At 40.9% G+C, this 16,730-nt stretch overlaps 1 protein-coding gene and 1 non-coding gene across 4 annotated transcripts in view; one reads left to right on the top strand and one right to left on the bottom strand.

Annotated features, from left to right (window-relative positions):
* Nucleotides 1-5,594: 5,594 nt before the first annotated feature.
* Nucleotides 5,595-5,697, bottom strand: LOC129041790 (U6 spliceosomal RNA). The gene has a single exon (XR_008503938.1). It is a non-coding gene; the product is annotated as a U6 spliceosomal RNA (small nuclear RNA).
* Nucleotides 5,698-6,246: 549 nt separating this feature from the next.
* Nucleotides 6,247-16,730, top strand: part of CHCHD3 (coiled-coil-helix-coiled-coil-helix domain containing 3) — a 299,985-nt gene continuing 289,501 nt past the window's right edge. Inside the window, exon 1 of one of the 3 annotated variants that reach the window (XM_054494780.2) lies at nucleotides 6,247-6,669. In XM_054494780.2, the coding sequence (XP_054350755.1) occupies nucleotides 6,589-6,669 (81 nt within the window). In that variant the 5' untranslated portion in view covers nucleotides 6,247-6,588. The remainder of the gene's footprint in view (nucleotides 6,670-16,730) is intronic. The other 2 variants (XM_054494779.2, XM_063667850.1) reach the window with 2 other exon arrangements.

The raw sequence follows: 16,730 nt of genomic DNA, 5'->3' as shown, positions 1-16,730 counted from the left end.
CACTGCAGCCTAGATCTCCTGGGCTCAAGTGATCCTTGGACTTCAGCTTGCTCAGTAGGTGAGATGACAGGTGCACATCACCACTGAGTAAATTTTGTATTTTTTGTAGAGATGGGGTCTTGCCAGGTTGCCCAGGCTGGTCTTGAAGTTGCCCAGGCTGGTCGTGAACTCCTGGGTTCAAGTGATCCTCCCATTTCAGCCTCCCAAAGTGTTGGGATTACAGGTGTGAGCAGCTGCACCTGGCTGATTTGGAAGTTTAGGTATACATATATTTTCCTTTTTAGAGGAAGGAGATCATTAGGGATGACTGAATTTTTACTTTCTTCCCTCCCTCCCTCTTTTCCTTCTTTCTCTTTTTCCAGCATTCATTGCAAAGATTTGATGTGGTGGAAAAGGGAAAAATCACAAAGAACAAAGGAGTTGGAAGGTAATATTGCTTAGTGGTCAAGCTAAGATTTGTGAAAAACCAAATTACTGCTCAGTTCTCAGCTCTGTATCAAAGTAAACTGCTGACATTCAATACTTAGAGTGCTTGTTTCCTGGGTGGGGACTGAAGAAAATATGTTGCATTATTGTTATTGATATTTGGGAAGGCTCATATGATGAGGAAGATCCTCTGGTAACGCTGTATGTGCCCCAGAACCTAGGAAGCATTGCACGACTGGGCCTCCAGAAGCCCAGCAGCCTAGACAGAGCCGGCCATTATAAAGACTTCAGTTGGAAGGCCTTTCTGAATCCTAGGCATCCCTAGAAGCTTCTGGAGTCCTAGGTCTTCACATCAGTGCTCTGTATTTGTAAGACTAAACTATTTTTTTTTCTTTTTTTTGAGACAGAGTCTAACTCTGCTGCCCAGGCTGGAGTGCAGTGGTGCAATCTCAGCTCACTGCAATCTCTGCCTCCCAGGTTCAAGCGATTCTCATGCGTCAGCCTCCCGAGTAGCTGCGATTACAGGTGCCTGCCACCAGGCCTGGCTAATTTTTGTATTTTTAGTAAAGACAGCGTTTCACCATGTTTGCCAGGCTGGTCTTGAACTCCTGATCTCAGGTTATCCATCCACCTCAGCCTCCCAAAGTGCTCGGATTACATGCGTGAGCCACCGTGCCTGGCCAAGACTAAACTAATTTTTAAGGGCTTGCTTTATGCAAGTCTCCCTTTTAACTGGCTTGTATTTCACTATTACAAAGCTGCTCACAGTTTTTTTTCTTCTTTTTTTCTTTTTCCTTTAAAAAAAAAAAAGATTTGGACTTTAAAAAATGATAATTTCTATCATGTTTAACTAACTATACATTCTTTTTAAAAAATCTTTCCCAAGTTATCTTAATAACTATGCATTCTTTAACAGCTTTACTTATTTATTTAGAGACAGGGTCTTGCTCTGTTGCCCAGGCTGGAGAGCAGGGGCACATTTATAGCTCACGGTGGCTTCCAAGTCCTGGGTTCAAGTGATCTTCCCACGTCAGCTTCCAGAATAAATAGGACTACATGTGCATACCACTATGCCTAGCTAATACTTTTTAACAGTGTTATTAATATGTAATTTACATGTCATAAAGATCATCCATTTAAAGTGTACAGTTCAATAAATTTCAGCATACTTATAGCATTGTGCAACCATCACAATCTAATTTTAGGCATTTTTATCACTCCTTCAAAAGAAACTATGTACCAATTAGAAGTTAAGAAACTATGTACCAATTAGAAGTTACTCTACATCTCACCTCCTCCTACCCTCTCCAAGCCTAATCTTCTTTTGTTTTCCATGGACTTGCCTATTCTGAACATTTCAACCGCCTTTTGTGTCTGGCTTCTTTCACTTGGCATAATGTCTTTGAGGTTCATCCATATTGTAGTATATATCAGTACGTTCTTCCTTTTTATTCCCCATTAATATTCCATTTTCTGGATATATTACATTTTGTTTTTCCATTCATCAATTAATGGACATTTGAATTGTTTTTCATACTATTATAAGTGGAATTGCTCTCCTCATTTCATTTTTGGCTTCTTAATTGCCAGTGTATAGAAATACAGTTTTTGTGTGTGTGTGTGTGATGGAGTCTCACTCTCTCGCCGGGGCTGGAGTGCAGTGGTGCGATCTCCGCTCACTGCAACCTACGCCCGCCATGTTCAAGCAATTTTCCTGCCTCAGCCTTCTGAGTAGCTGGGATTACAGGTACCCACCACCACACCTGGCTAATTCTTGTATTTTTAGTAGAGACGGGGTTTCACTATGTTGGCCAGGCTGGTCTCGAACTCCTGACCTCAGGTGATCTGCCCGACTTGGTCTCCCAAAGTGCTGAGATTACAGGTGTGAGCCACAGCGCCCAGCTACAATTGATTTTTATATGTTGATCTTGTATCCTGCAAACTTGCTGAGTTTTTATTAGTTCTAACTAGTTTTGCAGTGGATTCTGTAAGATTTTTCTATTTGTAAGATCATGTTATCTTTGAATAGACGTAGTTTTATTTCTTCCTTTCCAGTCTGGATGCCTTTTATTTTTCTTGCAGTTTCTTCTTCCACCTATCTTTAGTTTGCCATGATTCTTCATGGTACAGACTCAGTGTTATAACTTATCTTCTTGCTATCTTTTTGTATGCTCTGAATTTTCAAGTTTAAATTTGAGAAAGTGAGTACAGAGATAGAGAAAAGGGAGAAAAACATGGAGAATCTGAGTAGCTGAAGTATTAGCTATTATTTTTCTTCGGGCAAAGCTTTGCATTCTAGCTCATAGGTGTCTGGCTAGTAAATGCTGCCTTTGGATTAGATGACTACTAATAAGCTGTAGCCAGAAAGAAAGGGAAGCCACAGGTTCTGGGTAGCTCAAGAAGGGATTGTATAGGCATGACTGGCCTGGAAATTGACATGGATAGAACAATATTGTTAGAGAAGGCATTTTGTTTTAAAGAATACATTGAATTTTTTTCAAACTCAGAAGGCATCTTTGTAATGTTGGTTAAAATGCATTAGGATGTCTAAAATATTTTTGGGTTGTCTGTTTGATAAGACCACTTATATGTGTTTGAATCATAAAACATGAAGGCACTCCACTACCTTCTCATGCTTAGCATTCATCATCTTTAATATATTTGGTCGAAAGAACTCTATTTAGTATTCTAAGGATATATATATATATATATATTTAAGACAACTAGTGGTTTCTTCATCTCTCTGTTCTCTCCAAGGAATGCTTTCTTTGTACTTGGTTATTTTCGTAAGTGTTTGTTGAGCATATGTTTTATATAAAACCTCCGATATGCCCTATATATTGGGGTAATAAGTGAGAGTGTGTTTGTGGAGGGGAGGGTCCCCAAAAAATGAAAGTCATAGTTCCTTGGAGCTTTAGTTCCCAGTAGAAGAAAGAGTTAGGCTGGGCATGGTGGCTCATGCCTGTAATCCCAGCACTTTGGGAGGCTAAGGCAGAAAGGTTGCTTGAGCTCAGGAGTTTGAGACCAGCCTGGGCAGCATAGAGAGACCGCAGCCAGGTGTGGTGGCACACACTTGTAGTCACAGGTACTGGGGAGGCTGAACTGGGAGGGATTGCTTGAACCTGGGAGGTTGGGGCTGCAATGAGTGGTGATTGGGCCACTGCATTCTAGCCTAGGCAACAAAGCAAGATCCTCTCTCTCTCAAAAAAAAAAAAAAAAAAAAAAAAAAAAAAGAAGGAAACTTGAGAACAAGTACAAAGTAGCACGTAGTCTCATAACTGCAAAGTAACATAGTACAATTTGAAAAGAATACAATGATGAGATGTAATCAACACTCTGCTACTGACCAGGGATATAGAGATTAAAAAGACATAGTTTCTGCTCTAAAGATTCATACAGTAAGGTTGGGAGCGGTGGCTCACGCCTATAATCCCAGCACTTTGGGAGGCTGAGGCGGGAGGATGGAGATAAAGACCATCCTGGCCAACATGGTGAAGCCCTGTCTCTCCTAAAAATACAAAAAAATTAGCTGGGTGTGGTGACACGCACCTGTAGTCCCAGCTACTCCGGAGGCTGAGGCAGGAGAATTGCTTGAACTTGGGAGGCAGAGGTTGCAGTGAGCCAAGATTGCACCACTGAACTTCCAGCCTGGCGACAGAGCGAGACTCTGTCTCAGAAAAAAAAAAAAAAAGATGCATACAGTAATAGATCAGCACATAATTGGATTCATACAGTAATAGATCAGCACATAATTGAAGCTCAAAAATGTGACTGCATTGTAGATGCCTTTGGCATAAGAGAATGCCATGGTGTGTTGTGGCCTGCTGTTTTTAATGTTGAGAGGGACTAATTGAAGAATAGTATCATCATTAACCTAATTTCTATTGAGAATCATCTGCCTCTGTAAAACTAAGGTCATATGGCTAAACTTATGTGTAACAGTGTGTTTAGCAAAAAAGAAATATGTAGATGAATAATCTAATAACTATGTACTGGTCTCACAGAGGTGAAATGTTGACCTATTAATAGAAACTTTCCACAATAGATCATCTCAACTTTTCTGATGTAGTTTTAATTCCTCCACTAATTTATGCCATCTTTGGCAATCACTTAACTTTTCTCTGCCTAACCCTATTATGGCCTAACTTATGTAACTGAACTAGTAATAGAAGGAGACACAAAAGTGGAAAGTAAATCCTCTGCATACTTGGTGCAAATAATTTATTCTATGAAGAAATGTATTTTCTCATAGACAGGTTTGAAAACCATAGTACTTAAAATTTTACTTTACAAAAAGAAAAAAAATACAGATACATAGTTCATGAGAAAAGAGACATAGACCAAACATACATTTACGTTTTTTATTTTTTTATTTTATGGCTACGACTAAAATGCCACCATTCATGTACTGCATAACAGTGTTTCAGTCAAAGAAGAACCTCATTTTTGGCAGTGGAATCATAAGATTATAATGGAGCTGGAAAATTCCTGTCTCCTAGTATTTACTATACTATGCTTTTTATCTTTAGGTTAAAGTGCATTCTTTCTACTTATAAAAAAAAGTTAACTGTAAAACAGCCTCAGGCAGGTCCTTCAGGAGGTGTTACAGAAGGTGCTGTTATCATAGGAGATAGCTCCATATGTGTTATTGCCTCTGAAGACCTTTCAGTGGGACAAGATGTGAAGGTGGAAGACAGTGATGATGATCCCGACCCTGTGTAGGTCTAGGCTAATGCGTGTGTTTTTGTCTTAATTTTTAACAAAATGTTTAAAAAGTAAAAAGTAAATAATTTCAAAAATAGAAAAAGCTTATAGACTAAGTATATAAAGAAAGAAATATTTTTGTACAGCTATATAGTGGGTTTGTGTTTTAAGCTAAGTGTTATTAAACAGTCAAAAAGTCACAAAAAAAGAAGTTTATAAATTGAAAAAGTTACAGTAAGCTAAGGTTAATTTATTCTTGAAGAATGAAAATATTTGAAAATAAATTTAGTGTTGCTTAAATGTACAGTGTTGATAAAAGGTACAGTACTGCATAGTCGCGTCCCAGGCCTTCACATTCAACTCACCACTCACTCACTGACTCACTCAGGGCAACTTCCAGTCCTGTAAGCTCCATTCATGGTAAGTGCCCTATGGAAGCGTACCATTTTTTATCTTTGATTTTTTTTTTAATGGAATACTTCAGAAATTCATGTGTCAACCTTGCTCAGGGGCCGTGCTAATCTCTGTTTGTTCAAATTGTCCTAGATGTGTTGCCAAAGCAAGCACTTTTACACCGTTTTTACTGTACCTTTTCTATGTTTAGATATATTTGTACACACAAATACCACTGTGTTAAAATTGCCTACAGTATTTAGTACAGTAACATGCTGTACATCTTTGCAGCCTGGGAGCAATAGGTTACACCAAGTAGCCCAGGTGTGTAGTAGGCTACACCATCTGGGTTTGTGTAAGTACACTCTATGATGTTTGCACAACCACAGACATCACAGAGTCACCTAACGAGGCATTTCTCAGAAGTAGTCTTCATTAAGCTACCCCACGACTGTAATGAAATGCTAAGTTTTGAGCCAGGAATTTGTATATAGAACACTAGGAATGGCTTCATTAGGATCATGCATCCTTTTCATTAAACTGTGAGTCCCTTTGAGAGAAAGATTGTGTCTCTGAACTCAGTGGCCTAAATTTCTACAATTATGTCTTCAAAAAGTTGCCCAGTTAGGCGTCTCTGGGTGGTCAAAACCACAACTCCCAGAATGCCGTGCTCCCTTAGCGCGCTCAGGCGCGGGGAGAGAATGTCCCAGCACCCACCGCGCCAGATCGAGACCACAGTTCCCACTACACCCAGGGACTCCGGGGAAAGCGTATCAAACACCACCTGTTGCCATAGCATCCGGGTCGGGTGAACCAATCCGGACGCCCTCGCCGAACAGAGGCGGGCAGTTCGCATCTCCGACCAACCTGAGGCGTTTTTGTTGTGGCGCGTGACCGGAGGAGGCGGGAGCGCAGGACCGGCGCCTTCTCCTTGCTTCTGGGGTCGTGGCCTTGCTCCCGCTGTGCGGGAAAAGAATCCAGGCCCTTCCACGCGCGTGTGGGCGCGGGGGCCCCGAAGTGCTCGTGGTTCCCCGCTAGGTCTCCGCTGGGGCAGGAACCGGAGTCATGGGTGGGACCACCAGCACCCGCCGGGTCACCTTCGAGGCGGACGAGAATGAGAACATCACCGTGGTGAAGGGCATCCGGGTGAGTGCCCGTGGACGGGCGGAGGGCCAGTGCTTGGACTCGGACCCCAAGGCCCCATTTTCTCCGGACCCGCCCAGCCTGGTTTCTCCCGTCCCGGCCCGTAGTGTTGTAAGGCCAGAAGCCCAGGTGTCTGGGAAGAAGCCCAGAGTTTCAAGACGTGGGACATTCATTCAGAGATAATTCCTGGTTGTGTGCCAAGTGCTAGGCACTGCTGGGGCGGGAGGGGAATGCCAGGTTGAATTATACCCTGCAAGGGCTCACAGTCTACTCGTAACTACTGCTCTCTTGTTGCAGGACCGTATTTGAAACCCATGCCTCGGTGTACCTGTGTGTGAAATGGTTTTCCTGGGTTCAGGACCCAAACCCTGCTTTTCCACTGTGCACACCCTGTCTCCCAGGGTGAATTGGCATTTTAAGGATTGCCTTTGCTTTGTGTCATTTAGTGCTCTCCCTCTGATAACACGCCCCCCCCCCCCCCCCCCCACTCCCCACACCCTGTCATCCTCCCTCCCAGCCCCACAGTCTTTTCTGACCTGCCTGGGGTGGCTTCTGGCTTCTCCCTGCTTCACTTTCACTTGATATCTCCTCTTTCCCAGGCGCCTCCTCTGTGACCTGCTGCGCCGAAGTTTTGGATTAGGCCCAGTTGCTTCAGGACTAGTGTCTGCCAGTCTGATAGGGGCTGAGATAGGTTTGCAGTTTTTTCATACCAGTAGAAGTAATGTAGTCATTTCTGACCAACGTTGTAGAACACTTTTTAATGCCCTTTGCATGCACCTGATACATAAACTGAAAACTTGGTTTTTCTCTAGGGTGTCAGTATACCAGCACTAACTTCATTAACACACACTCCGCTGCGCCTGAATTTGGATCCTCACATTTTTGGACGTATGATGCCTGAACCTAGTAAATAAAGCAATTTTGACTTCAGAAAGTTTTATAATAATTTATATATATTTTTTGTTATCAACCAGCGTAAATAAATTACATTTGTAAATTATTTTTAACAGTTGTTACCAGGAAATAAAACTTCTTAAATATTTAAAATGTTTAAAAACGTTTTCTTCTGAAACTGTTACCTTGAGAATAATTTATTAAACTTTTCTGTATAGAAACTCAGACTGTTGAACTCAGTTTTTGGTCTGTGACCAGTATTGCTTTATATTATACTAATTAATGGTAGTACTACATTTTGTAATAAAATATCTGAGGCTGTATTCTTTTGAGTTATTGTGGTTCAGTTAGTACTCTTTGGAGTAAAAAATTACTGTAAACTTTAAGTTTTATGCAGAGATTTTAAGACACTTGCCATTAGGCCTTCGGTATGCAACTCAGGGTGAAAAATAATTAGAAGACAAAGCAAAATAAGTTTTGAGTGGGAAGACATTGGTTAGAAAAAAATGTATAAATCCATATTCTCATGCTTTAGTACAGACACAGTGCTAACAGCAAACAAAATCGAAAGAGAATGTGGCCACAGCACAGAGATTCATATCAAGTATTAGATAAGGTTGGATGGAATAACTGTGACAGTAGGGATATGTATTCTATTAAAATGGAAAAATTGTCTAAAAAACCTTTTTAAGATTTTTGTTTTTTAAAAAGAAATGTCCTTTGGTCATATAACTTGACAACATTCTTCATTTTTTTTTTCTTTCTCATATAGTACATTTTACCTGTATTGCTGATGGTCCAAGCAGCTCATTTTTACCTCTGTGCTTTTCTTCAGAATATACCCTTCACCTGGAATGCCCTTGCGCTGGTCTCCATTGCTTCAAATCCTCATTTTACATGAATGTTTTGCAATCTCTCTGAGCTTCAGTTTTCCCATCTGCAAAATAATGCGACTGAGTACATCTCTCAGATCTCTAATATTTTCCAGTCCTGAAATCCTGTGAGTCTGGTGGCACTGTAAATTTCTTGTAGCCATACTTAGCTCATTGCAGTTTCCTCTAGAAGTGACATCCATTGAAGTATTGAGTACACAGAGGTCATTCTGATTTCTTTGAGCTCATGATCAAAGAGAATCAACTTGAAATTAAACAGACCTCAGTTTAAATCTCAGGTTAGATATTTATTACTTAACCTGATTGCCTGTGTGATTTTTGTCTAGGTCTTTTGTAGATGTTTTTCAGTTGATCTTAGTATTTTTCTTGGCTTGAATTAAGCAGACATCAGTTTAAATCGCAGGTTAGGTATTTATTAGCCTGTGGCCTTTGACAATTGACTTCTCTTATTATTTCCTTATCCATAAAGGGTAATACCATCACTTCCCTTGATTGGTTATTGTAAGAAGATGAGGTAAGGTATGTAAAGCACCTGGCACATTGTAGATTTTCATTAAAAAGGCAGCCATTAGTATGATAGGGTTTCTTTCACATGCGAAGTTATAAGATTCTTTGAAAGTGCTGTGCTGTGTAGTGGAAAGAGCATGTGCCTTGGAACCAGGCAGACCTGGGTTGGATTCTATCTCTGCCTCTCACTAGCCGTGTGGCTCTGCACAAGTCACTTTTCATTGTGTTTCCGTATTTAGTATTTCTGGACAAAGCAGCCTACTTTGAGAATTTGACATAATGTATATCTAGCACAGTGTCGTACTTTGACAGTGTTTGCACTTGTGAGTAATAGCTGTTATTAGAGCTGTTCAAAAGAATGGATATGTGAACTTAAGTGAACTTCAAATTTTAATAAAAATAAGAGCATTTTGTGCCCCAACAGGTGTACCTAAAAGGGTATGGACTAGGAAATGGGAGTCTTACATTCTGCCCTAATTGAGGGTGTTTTTTTGTCTAGGTCTGTTGTAGATGGTTTTTATTTCTTTATATTTTTCTTGGCTTTAAACAGTCACGTTGTTTCCTTCTGAGACATGGGGAAGGATAAGAAACCACATTCTCAGTATGTCCATAAGCCATTGTTTTTAGCTTAGTTTGTTAGAACATGGTGCCGATGAGGCACCAAACTTCGGTTTTGAACTGCAGTTGGGTTAGTTCAGCTTGGCTGAAGAAAACGTTCCAACTTTGACCAGTTGTCTAGCATTTATGTCATTGGTTGTAAGAAATGAAAGTTTACCAAGCTTATTTATTCAACTGAGTCAGTCACTGCTGGAAAGCTAATTCTGTGTTCTGTTACGCTGTTAAAGATAGTACAGATGATCTCCTGTTAGGATGGTTTGACTTAGGATTTTTTGACAGTGGTGTGGAAGTGACAAGCGTTCAGTAAACTCACCTTCTGGCATTACCTTCAGCAAAATCCATTGTAAACCAAGGAGCATCTGAAATTTCATCTTCATTTTTTTTTTCATATAATGACTTGGGTTCATTCCCTTAATATAAATATGTTGGCAATTATGAGCTTTTTTTGAGTTGGAGTCTCCCTGTGTTGCCCAAGCTGGTCTCAACTCCTGGGCTCAAGCTATCCTCCTGCCCCAGCCTCTGGGATTACGGGCATGTGCCGCTCTACCAGGCTCAGTCATCATTTATCTTAATGTATAAAGAATAACATTTAGTGAACATAAGGCTTTTGGTAGCTATGCTGAATATTTATTTATTTATTTATTTGAGACGAGTCTTGCTCTGTCGCCCAGGCTGGAGGGCAGTGGCGTGATCTCAGCTTGCTGCAACCTCTGCCTCCTGGGTTCAAGTGATTCTCCTGCTTCAGCCTCCTGAGTAGCCGGGATTATAGGCATGTGCCACCATGCCCTGCTAACTTTTTTGTATGTTTAGTAGAGGGGGTTTCACCATGTTGGCCAGGCTGGTCTCAAAACTCCTGACCTCAAGTGATCTGCCCACCTCAGCCTCCCAAAGTGCTGGGATTACAGGTGTGAGCCTCCACACCTGGCTGAATTTATTAATAGATTGTGTTTCTCTATATTGTTGAGGTCCTTAATAGCAATGAAAGGACCTACTTCAAATTTTAAGTTTAAAGTTTCTTCTCACCTACCAGGTATTATTTTTCATGGTATGTGTAGGGTCTTGTTTTTTCCCTTTATCCTTAGCAACTGATAGCTTTTCTTCCCTCTTCTGTAAAAATAACCTGTATTTTTACACCTGATTCCAACTTTGAATCTGAAACTACTCATATGGATTGGATGAGAGGTCACTCTTTTGCCTTGCCCTCTTCTCAAGGCTAAAATAAATTCCTAGAGAGGAAAGACCAAGCATTTTCATTACTCATATTACATGTGGTTGATAGGATTTTTGTGAGCACCTGCCGTGCCTGCTTGGAAAGTGTGCTTACAACTCAATCTTTTGCAAGTTTATCTGAAACATCAAAGCTGTGAGTGAACTCTTCTAGAGCAAATGTCAACTTCAATGAGTATCATTTTCAAAGATATATTTATCATGCTTTCCAGACATAAACGAATGTCAGCAGCTGGGCCTTAAAGTTGCAAGCTGAAATTCACAGGAGCCAGTTATGGCAGTATGGATACTTAATAAAATATGGAACGTAACTCATGCTTTGGGAAGTGTTGGCAGTTGAGAGACCGTAAATGAAGAGATTACTTAATATGGGGTATTATTGAGGATTCTGAAGAGAATATGTTATCAGAGACTACAAATTCGGTTAGCCCTTGGGAGTGTTGAGGAATGTTGTACAAATAATTTAGTTAAGTAGTAGATGATTAGTTTCTCTCAGCTTTAGATTCTATGAAGTTTTTGGCTGAGTACCATCTTAAGTTGTGTAGGATTTTATAAAGGTAGAGATAATGGTTTCTACTAATGACAAATGTAAAGAAACACAAACATAAGCTAAGAATTACATATTTCATATATATCTATCAACATGTGTATGGGTTTCCTCCCCCCCTTTCTCTTAAGTAACTATTTGGGAGTAATTTCTCCCAACTAATAATGGCAGTTTTTGGAGCCTATGTCTTAAAAAGGTAATTGTAAAGCAAACTAATACTCACACAGAAAATGACCTATGCTAAGTGGAAGGAGAATCAAGAGAGAAAAAATGGGTCTGAGTTCTTGAATCAATTTGCTAGGACACATCTGGAAGAAGATAAGATAAACTAATGGAGGCAGGAGGCTGATTTATTTGTCTCATGTGGCTCATAACTTTACCTCTTAGAAGGGCCACTGAAGAGTTCCTCTTTTTTTACTCTGTTCCCTGGGAATAGAAATACTTTCTCTTTGTCCATCTCACCCAGTCTCCTGTTTCTGAGAAAATTCTTTCTTTTGGATTGGTGGGTGGTGTTTCTGGCATGAATTTTGGATAAGACCAAACAAGGTGGGTAGGAAGCGATGAGTGGGAAGACTGTAGGAGATGACACATGGCCTTTCCCCTCTGTGGAGCACATTGGTGTGGTGAGTACTACAAATTTAAACTTGGCAAGCTCTGTTTGCTTAAATTTGTCTTTCGGAGCAATAGAGAATAGGATGGACAGTCAAGTTCAGTGGGCTGAATATCGGCAGACCTGCTTCTTTTGATTGCCCCTTATGTTAGAATGGTGGCTCTTTTAATTCATAGAGCACTGTGGATCTGTAAGCTGTGGATTCTGACCAGAACCATGCAATAAGCAGACAGTTTTGCATACAGCTGAGTAATTGACCCACGGACTACTCAGTCTGTGGACCTCAGGGTGTAATTCCCAGTATCAATGTGTGCGGGGGTTATTTCATTATTCTTTGCTACAAATAATTTCTGTAAATTGCCCTTGGTATTTGCCTTGATGCAGATTCCAGAGATGTCTGGAAAGCAAGTATAATAGGTGTAGGTCATTATACAGGAAAAGGCTTTGCTAAAACAAGTGCCCTGTTCAGGAAAAGATATGTTTCCTGAAGAAGATACTATTTTTTTTTTTTTTTTTTTGAGACAGAGTCTCGCTCTGTTGCCCAGGCTGGAGTGCAGTGGTACGATCTTGGCTCATTGCAACCTCTGCCTTCTGGGTTCAAGCGATTTTCCTGCTTCAGCTTCCCAAATAGCTGGGGCTACAGGCACTGCCACCGTACCCAGCTAATTTTTTGTACTTTTAGTAGAGATGGGGTTTCACTGTGTTAGCCAGGATGGCCTTGATCTTCTGACCTCATGATCTGCCTGCCTTGGCCTCCCAAAGTGCTGGGATTATAGGCGTGAGCCACCGCACCTGACCGCAAGATACTTCTTACACAGAGGCTGCCATCGCAGAAGCTTATGTTATACTGTTGACCCCCATTTTGGGTCATTTTTCATCACAAAGATGAGTTGTTCTACAGCTACAGATTGTGTGTATAACCCTGGTCAGCATCTCTAAAGCTTGTCAGCTGCTTCACGAGTGAGTACCCCTGTTCACAGAGGAGATGAGGTGAGTGTGCAGGTCTGAACTTACTACTGCAATGGGAAGGTCAGCTCAGAGAGCATTAACTTTGGATACAGATAATAACACAAAAGACTATTGCCTCATATCTACATCTCTATGAGCAGACTGGGAATAGGATAATAGTGCTTGGAGTTGGCAGAGGTGCAACTGTAGATGGCCATGGGTGCTGCTTTGGAAGGGCCTAAGGATACAGTTGTTGAATGATTGTAAGAACAAGAGAAAGGTGGACTCTCAATAAGGCAGCCGTACAATATGTTTATCAAGCCTTCAATAGGTTTAGTATATATTCCTTTGGAGCATGCTTACAAGTTTACTGAACTATAACCAAACACCCCACTGGGAAATGTTTTGAATTGATGTGAGAATTTGACATTAAGTAGCAACTTGGGACATCAGAGAGGCCTCAAAAAGAAAAAAAGTTAACAAGAAATTAGTGATTAGATTGAAAGAGACGTTCTACTCCTACTACCCAGAGAGCATAGAGAGAGAAAAATAAGCACCTTCTATACCCATACCAGGACTTAGGCAGCTGCTGCTTGCAATAGCTGTAGGCCTAGTCCTCACGCACCTTACAGAGAAGGAATCAGTACAAGCTCAGACCCAGTTGATAAGAATGAACCAAAATGAATTAAAAAGTCCCTGTGGTTGGAGCTATATGGGTTATAGCTTTACCAAATATTTGTGTAGCCAATTATAGTTTATGGTGCAAAACATAAAATCCCTCCACAGAATCTCTGGGGTAAACATTATTTTCATTTTTTTCAGATGAAAATAGTAACTTTTCAGATGAAAGCTTATAGCTAACACTTGATTTTTGAGATTTATATATATTATATATCAGTTAAAATAGCTTTAAGATTCTAAAAATGTAAGCTCATTTTTTCCTCTTTAAGAGGAAGTGATATATTTTTATTACATGCATGGGATCGAAGGGGTGTGTTATTAAAAGTAGAGCATTGGACTAGAGATTGGGGAATTACTGCTTCTGGTCTTGATGCTGCCAGTAACTGAATGTTACTCAGGGTCTCTTTTTTTCTCAAGTATAAATTGAGTCAGTCTTACAGGGATTTTTCTAGGATGTGTCTCAGTTTCTCAGATGAGTTTCAGCAACATTGCCAGTGGCTGTTCAGTTGTTAGAAGGACGCAGCTGGCCCTGGCATTTTCAGATAGAAAGGCTTCTTGTTTTCCAAGAAGGGAGTCGTAGTTTTTTCCTTCAAAGAGCACACACAGCATTTGATCTGTAGCCTTTCCCTTTTCCATCTTACTTCCATTCTGGTTTGGGCCCTGAGATACAACTAACAGTTCAGGTATAGACATTTAGTTCACTGACGTATCACAGGGCCTTGATTAGTGCCTGGCCTGGGAGACATTTGTTGAATGAATGACTTAATATATAGCAGCTTGCGATCTAGTGGAAAGGCAGAAAGGTGAATGTGGAAAGGCTAATTCCTGTTCTTTCATTGAGACTGTATTGGAAGTTTGAGAAAGGAACAGTGGGCACAAGGAATGGTAGCTTTAGGTAGGCAGGGTTGGAATGGAGTGGACAACTGTTTTGGTCAGCGAAGGCTTGGATGTTTAGACTGGATCTTGAAAGGTGACTTCCCTCCCAAGGGGCCAGGAGAGAAGGCAGTGTAGGCATGTGTAAAGGCAAGGAGATGGGTGTAGAACAGGATATGAAATATTAAGGAAAAAAACTGTAGAATTTGAGGTTGGAGAGTTAGGCCATCACCAAATGATGAAGTCTTGAATGCTGTACAAAGAATTTGAATTTTTCTGTAAACAGACAGTAGCTATTGAAGAATTTGAAGTAGGGAGTTACCATTATCACATTTGCATTTTAAGCAGATGGTACAGGAATTAGGGCAGGAGAAATGGGGTGAGAGAAGAGAGGAATTCATTACATATTTAGGGATTGATGAAGTCATGACTAAGAATGAGAGAGAAAGAAGAGTTGAGAACAAGCCCTATGTTTGAATTTAGGAAGCTGGGTGTTGGTGGTGTCATTAATGAGGTAAGGAAGGCAGGAGAAAGAAGAGATATGTGGCAAACGTGAGTTCAGTTTTGGACACTTTGGGTGTGAGGTGCTTCTGGTTTGCCGGAAGGAAGGTGTTCATCAGGCAATTCAGTGTGGAGACCGGGCTTCTGGGAGATAGGTCTAAGCTTGAGCGAATGCATTTATTAATGGAATTTATTAGTTTATCAACAGCAGTTAGAAATCAAGAGATTGGATGAGAGTACCAGTACAAGAGCACATAGAATGAGAAGGGCCCTTCAGCATTGAAGTGCAGGCAGGAGAGGGGCAGCTGCAAAAGAGATAAGATGTGGCCAGAGTCCTAGGAGAACCAGGACAGCAGGATGTCAGAAAAGCCAAGGGAGGGCTTTCCAGAAGACGGGAGTGGCCAGAGGTGTTAGATGCTAAAGGGAAGCCATATAAATAAGGTATTTTATAAATATAAAATATTTATTTACATAAATATCAGAAGTTATTTATTTGGTCATTGGTGACTTCTACCAGAGGATGTTCACTGTTGCACTGAGGGTAAAATCCAGTGGTGAGTTCAGGAAGTGGAAATGGGAAGGAGACCGTTGATACAGGAGGAGGATCAACTCAGTTACTTGAAGTGGAAGTCCTGGCGTCTTCCTTGATGATTTCTGCTTTACTCCCACATCTACTCAGATACTGGGTAGTGATGCTGAGGGATGTTTGAGTGGGATCTTTTTTTTTTTTTTTGAGATGGAGTCTCACTCTGTTGCCCAGGCTGGAGTGCAGTGGCGTGATCTCACTGCAAGCTCCGCCTCCCGGGTTCACGCCATTCTCCTGCCTCAGCCTACTGAGTAGCTGGGACTACAGGCACCCGCCACCACGCCCAGCTAATTTTTTGTATTTTTAGTAGAGATGGGGTTTCACTGTGTTAGCCAGGATGGTCTCGATCTCCTGACCTCGTGATCCACCCGCCTTGGCCTCCTAAAGTGCTGGGATTACAGGTGTGAGCCACCGCGCCTGGCCTTGAGTGGGATATTGAGACTCAGACTTTTTGGGTTTGAATCCTTCCTCTGCTACTGATAAAGTATCTGATCCAGGGCCTGTTATTAAATCTGGCTGTGCTTCAGTTTTTTCACCTATAAAATAGAGATATAAAAGTATCTATCTCATAGGCCTGTGAAGGAGTAAATAAGTGAAGTGCCTAGCTTAGTGTAGCGCCTGGCATATAATAAGCACTCAGTGAATGTTAGTATTTTAAATCCTAAATACCTTTTAAGTGTGCTCTCCCCTGGATTACCATAAAAAGCTTTTTTTTTTTTTAAAGTTTATTAAAGTAAATTGTTGTAATTTACATGCCATGAAATTCATCCATTTTAAGTTTACATTCCAACACTTTTTTTTTTTTTATATACGTAGGATCTTGCCCTGTTGCCCAAGCTGGAGCACAGTGGCATGATCACGGCTCATTGCAGCCTTGACCTCCTGGGCTCAAGTGATCCTCCCTCCTCAGCCTCCCGAGTGGCAATTCAACACTTGATGAATTTACTGAGTTGTGCAAACATCACTACAATCCAATTTTAGAATATTTTTATCACCCCAATAAGCTCCCTTGTGCCTGTTTACATTTAATCCCTATTCCCACCCCAGCTCTAGGCAACTACTTATCTACGCTATAGGGTTGCTTTTTCTGGGTGTTTCATATAAATAGAATCATTCAATATGTGGCCCTTGTGTTTGCTTCTTTCACTTAGCTTAATGATTTTTAGGTCTATCTGTACT

The sequence above is a fragment of the Pongo pygmaeus genome, chromosome 6, assembly GCF_028885625.2.
Source record: "Pongo pygmaeus isolate AG05252 chromosome 6, NHGRI_mPonPyg2-v2.0_pri, whole genome shotgun sequence".
In the NCBI taxonomy this organism is placed as follows: domain Eukaryota; kingdom Metazoa; phylum Chordata; class Mammalia; order Primates; family Hominidae; genus Pongo; species Pongo pygmaeus.
Note: the sequence above shows the minus strand (reverse complement) of the source record. Positions and strands in the feature narration are given on the sequence as shown.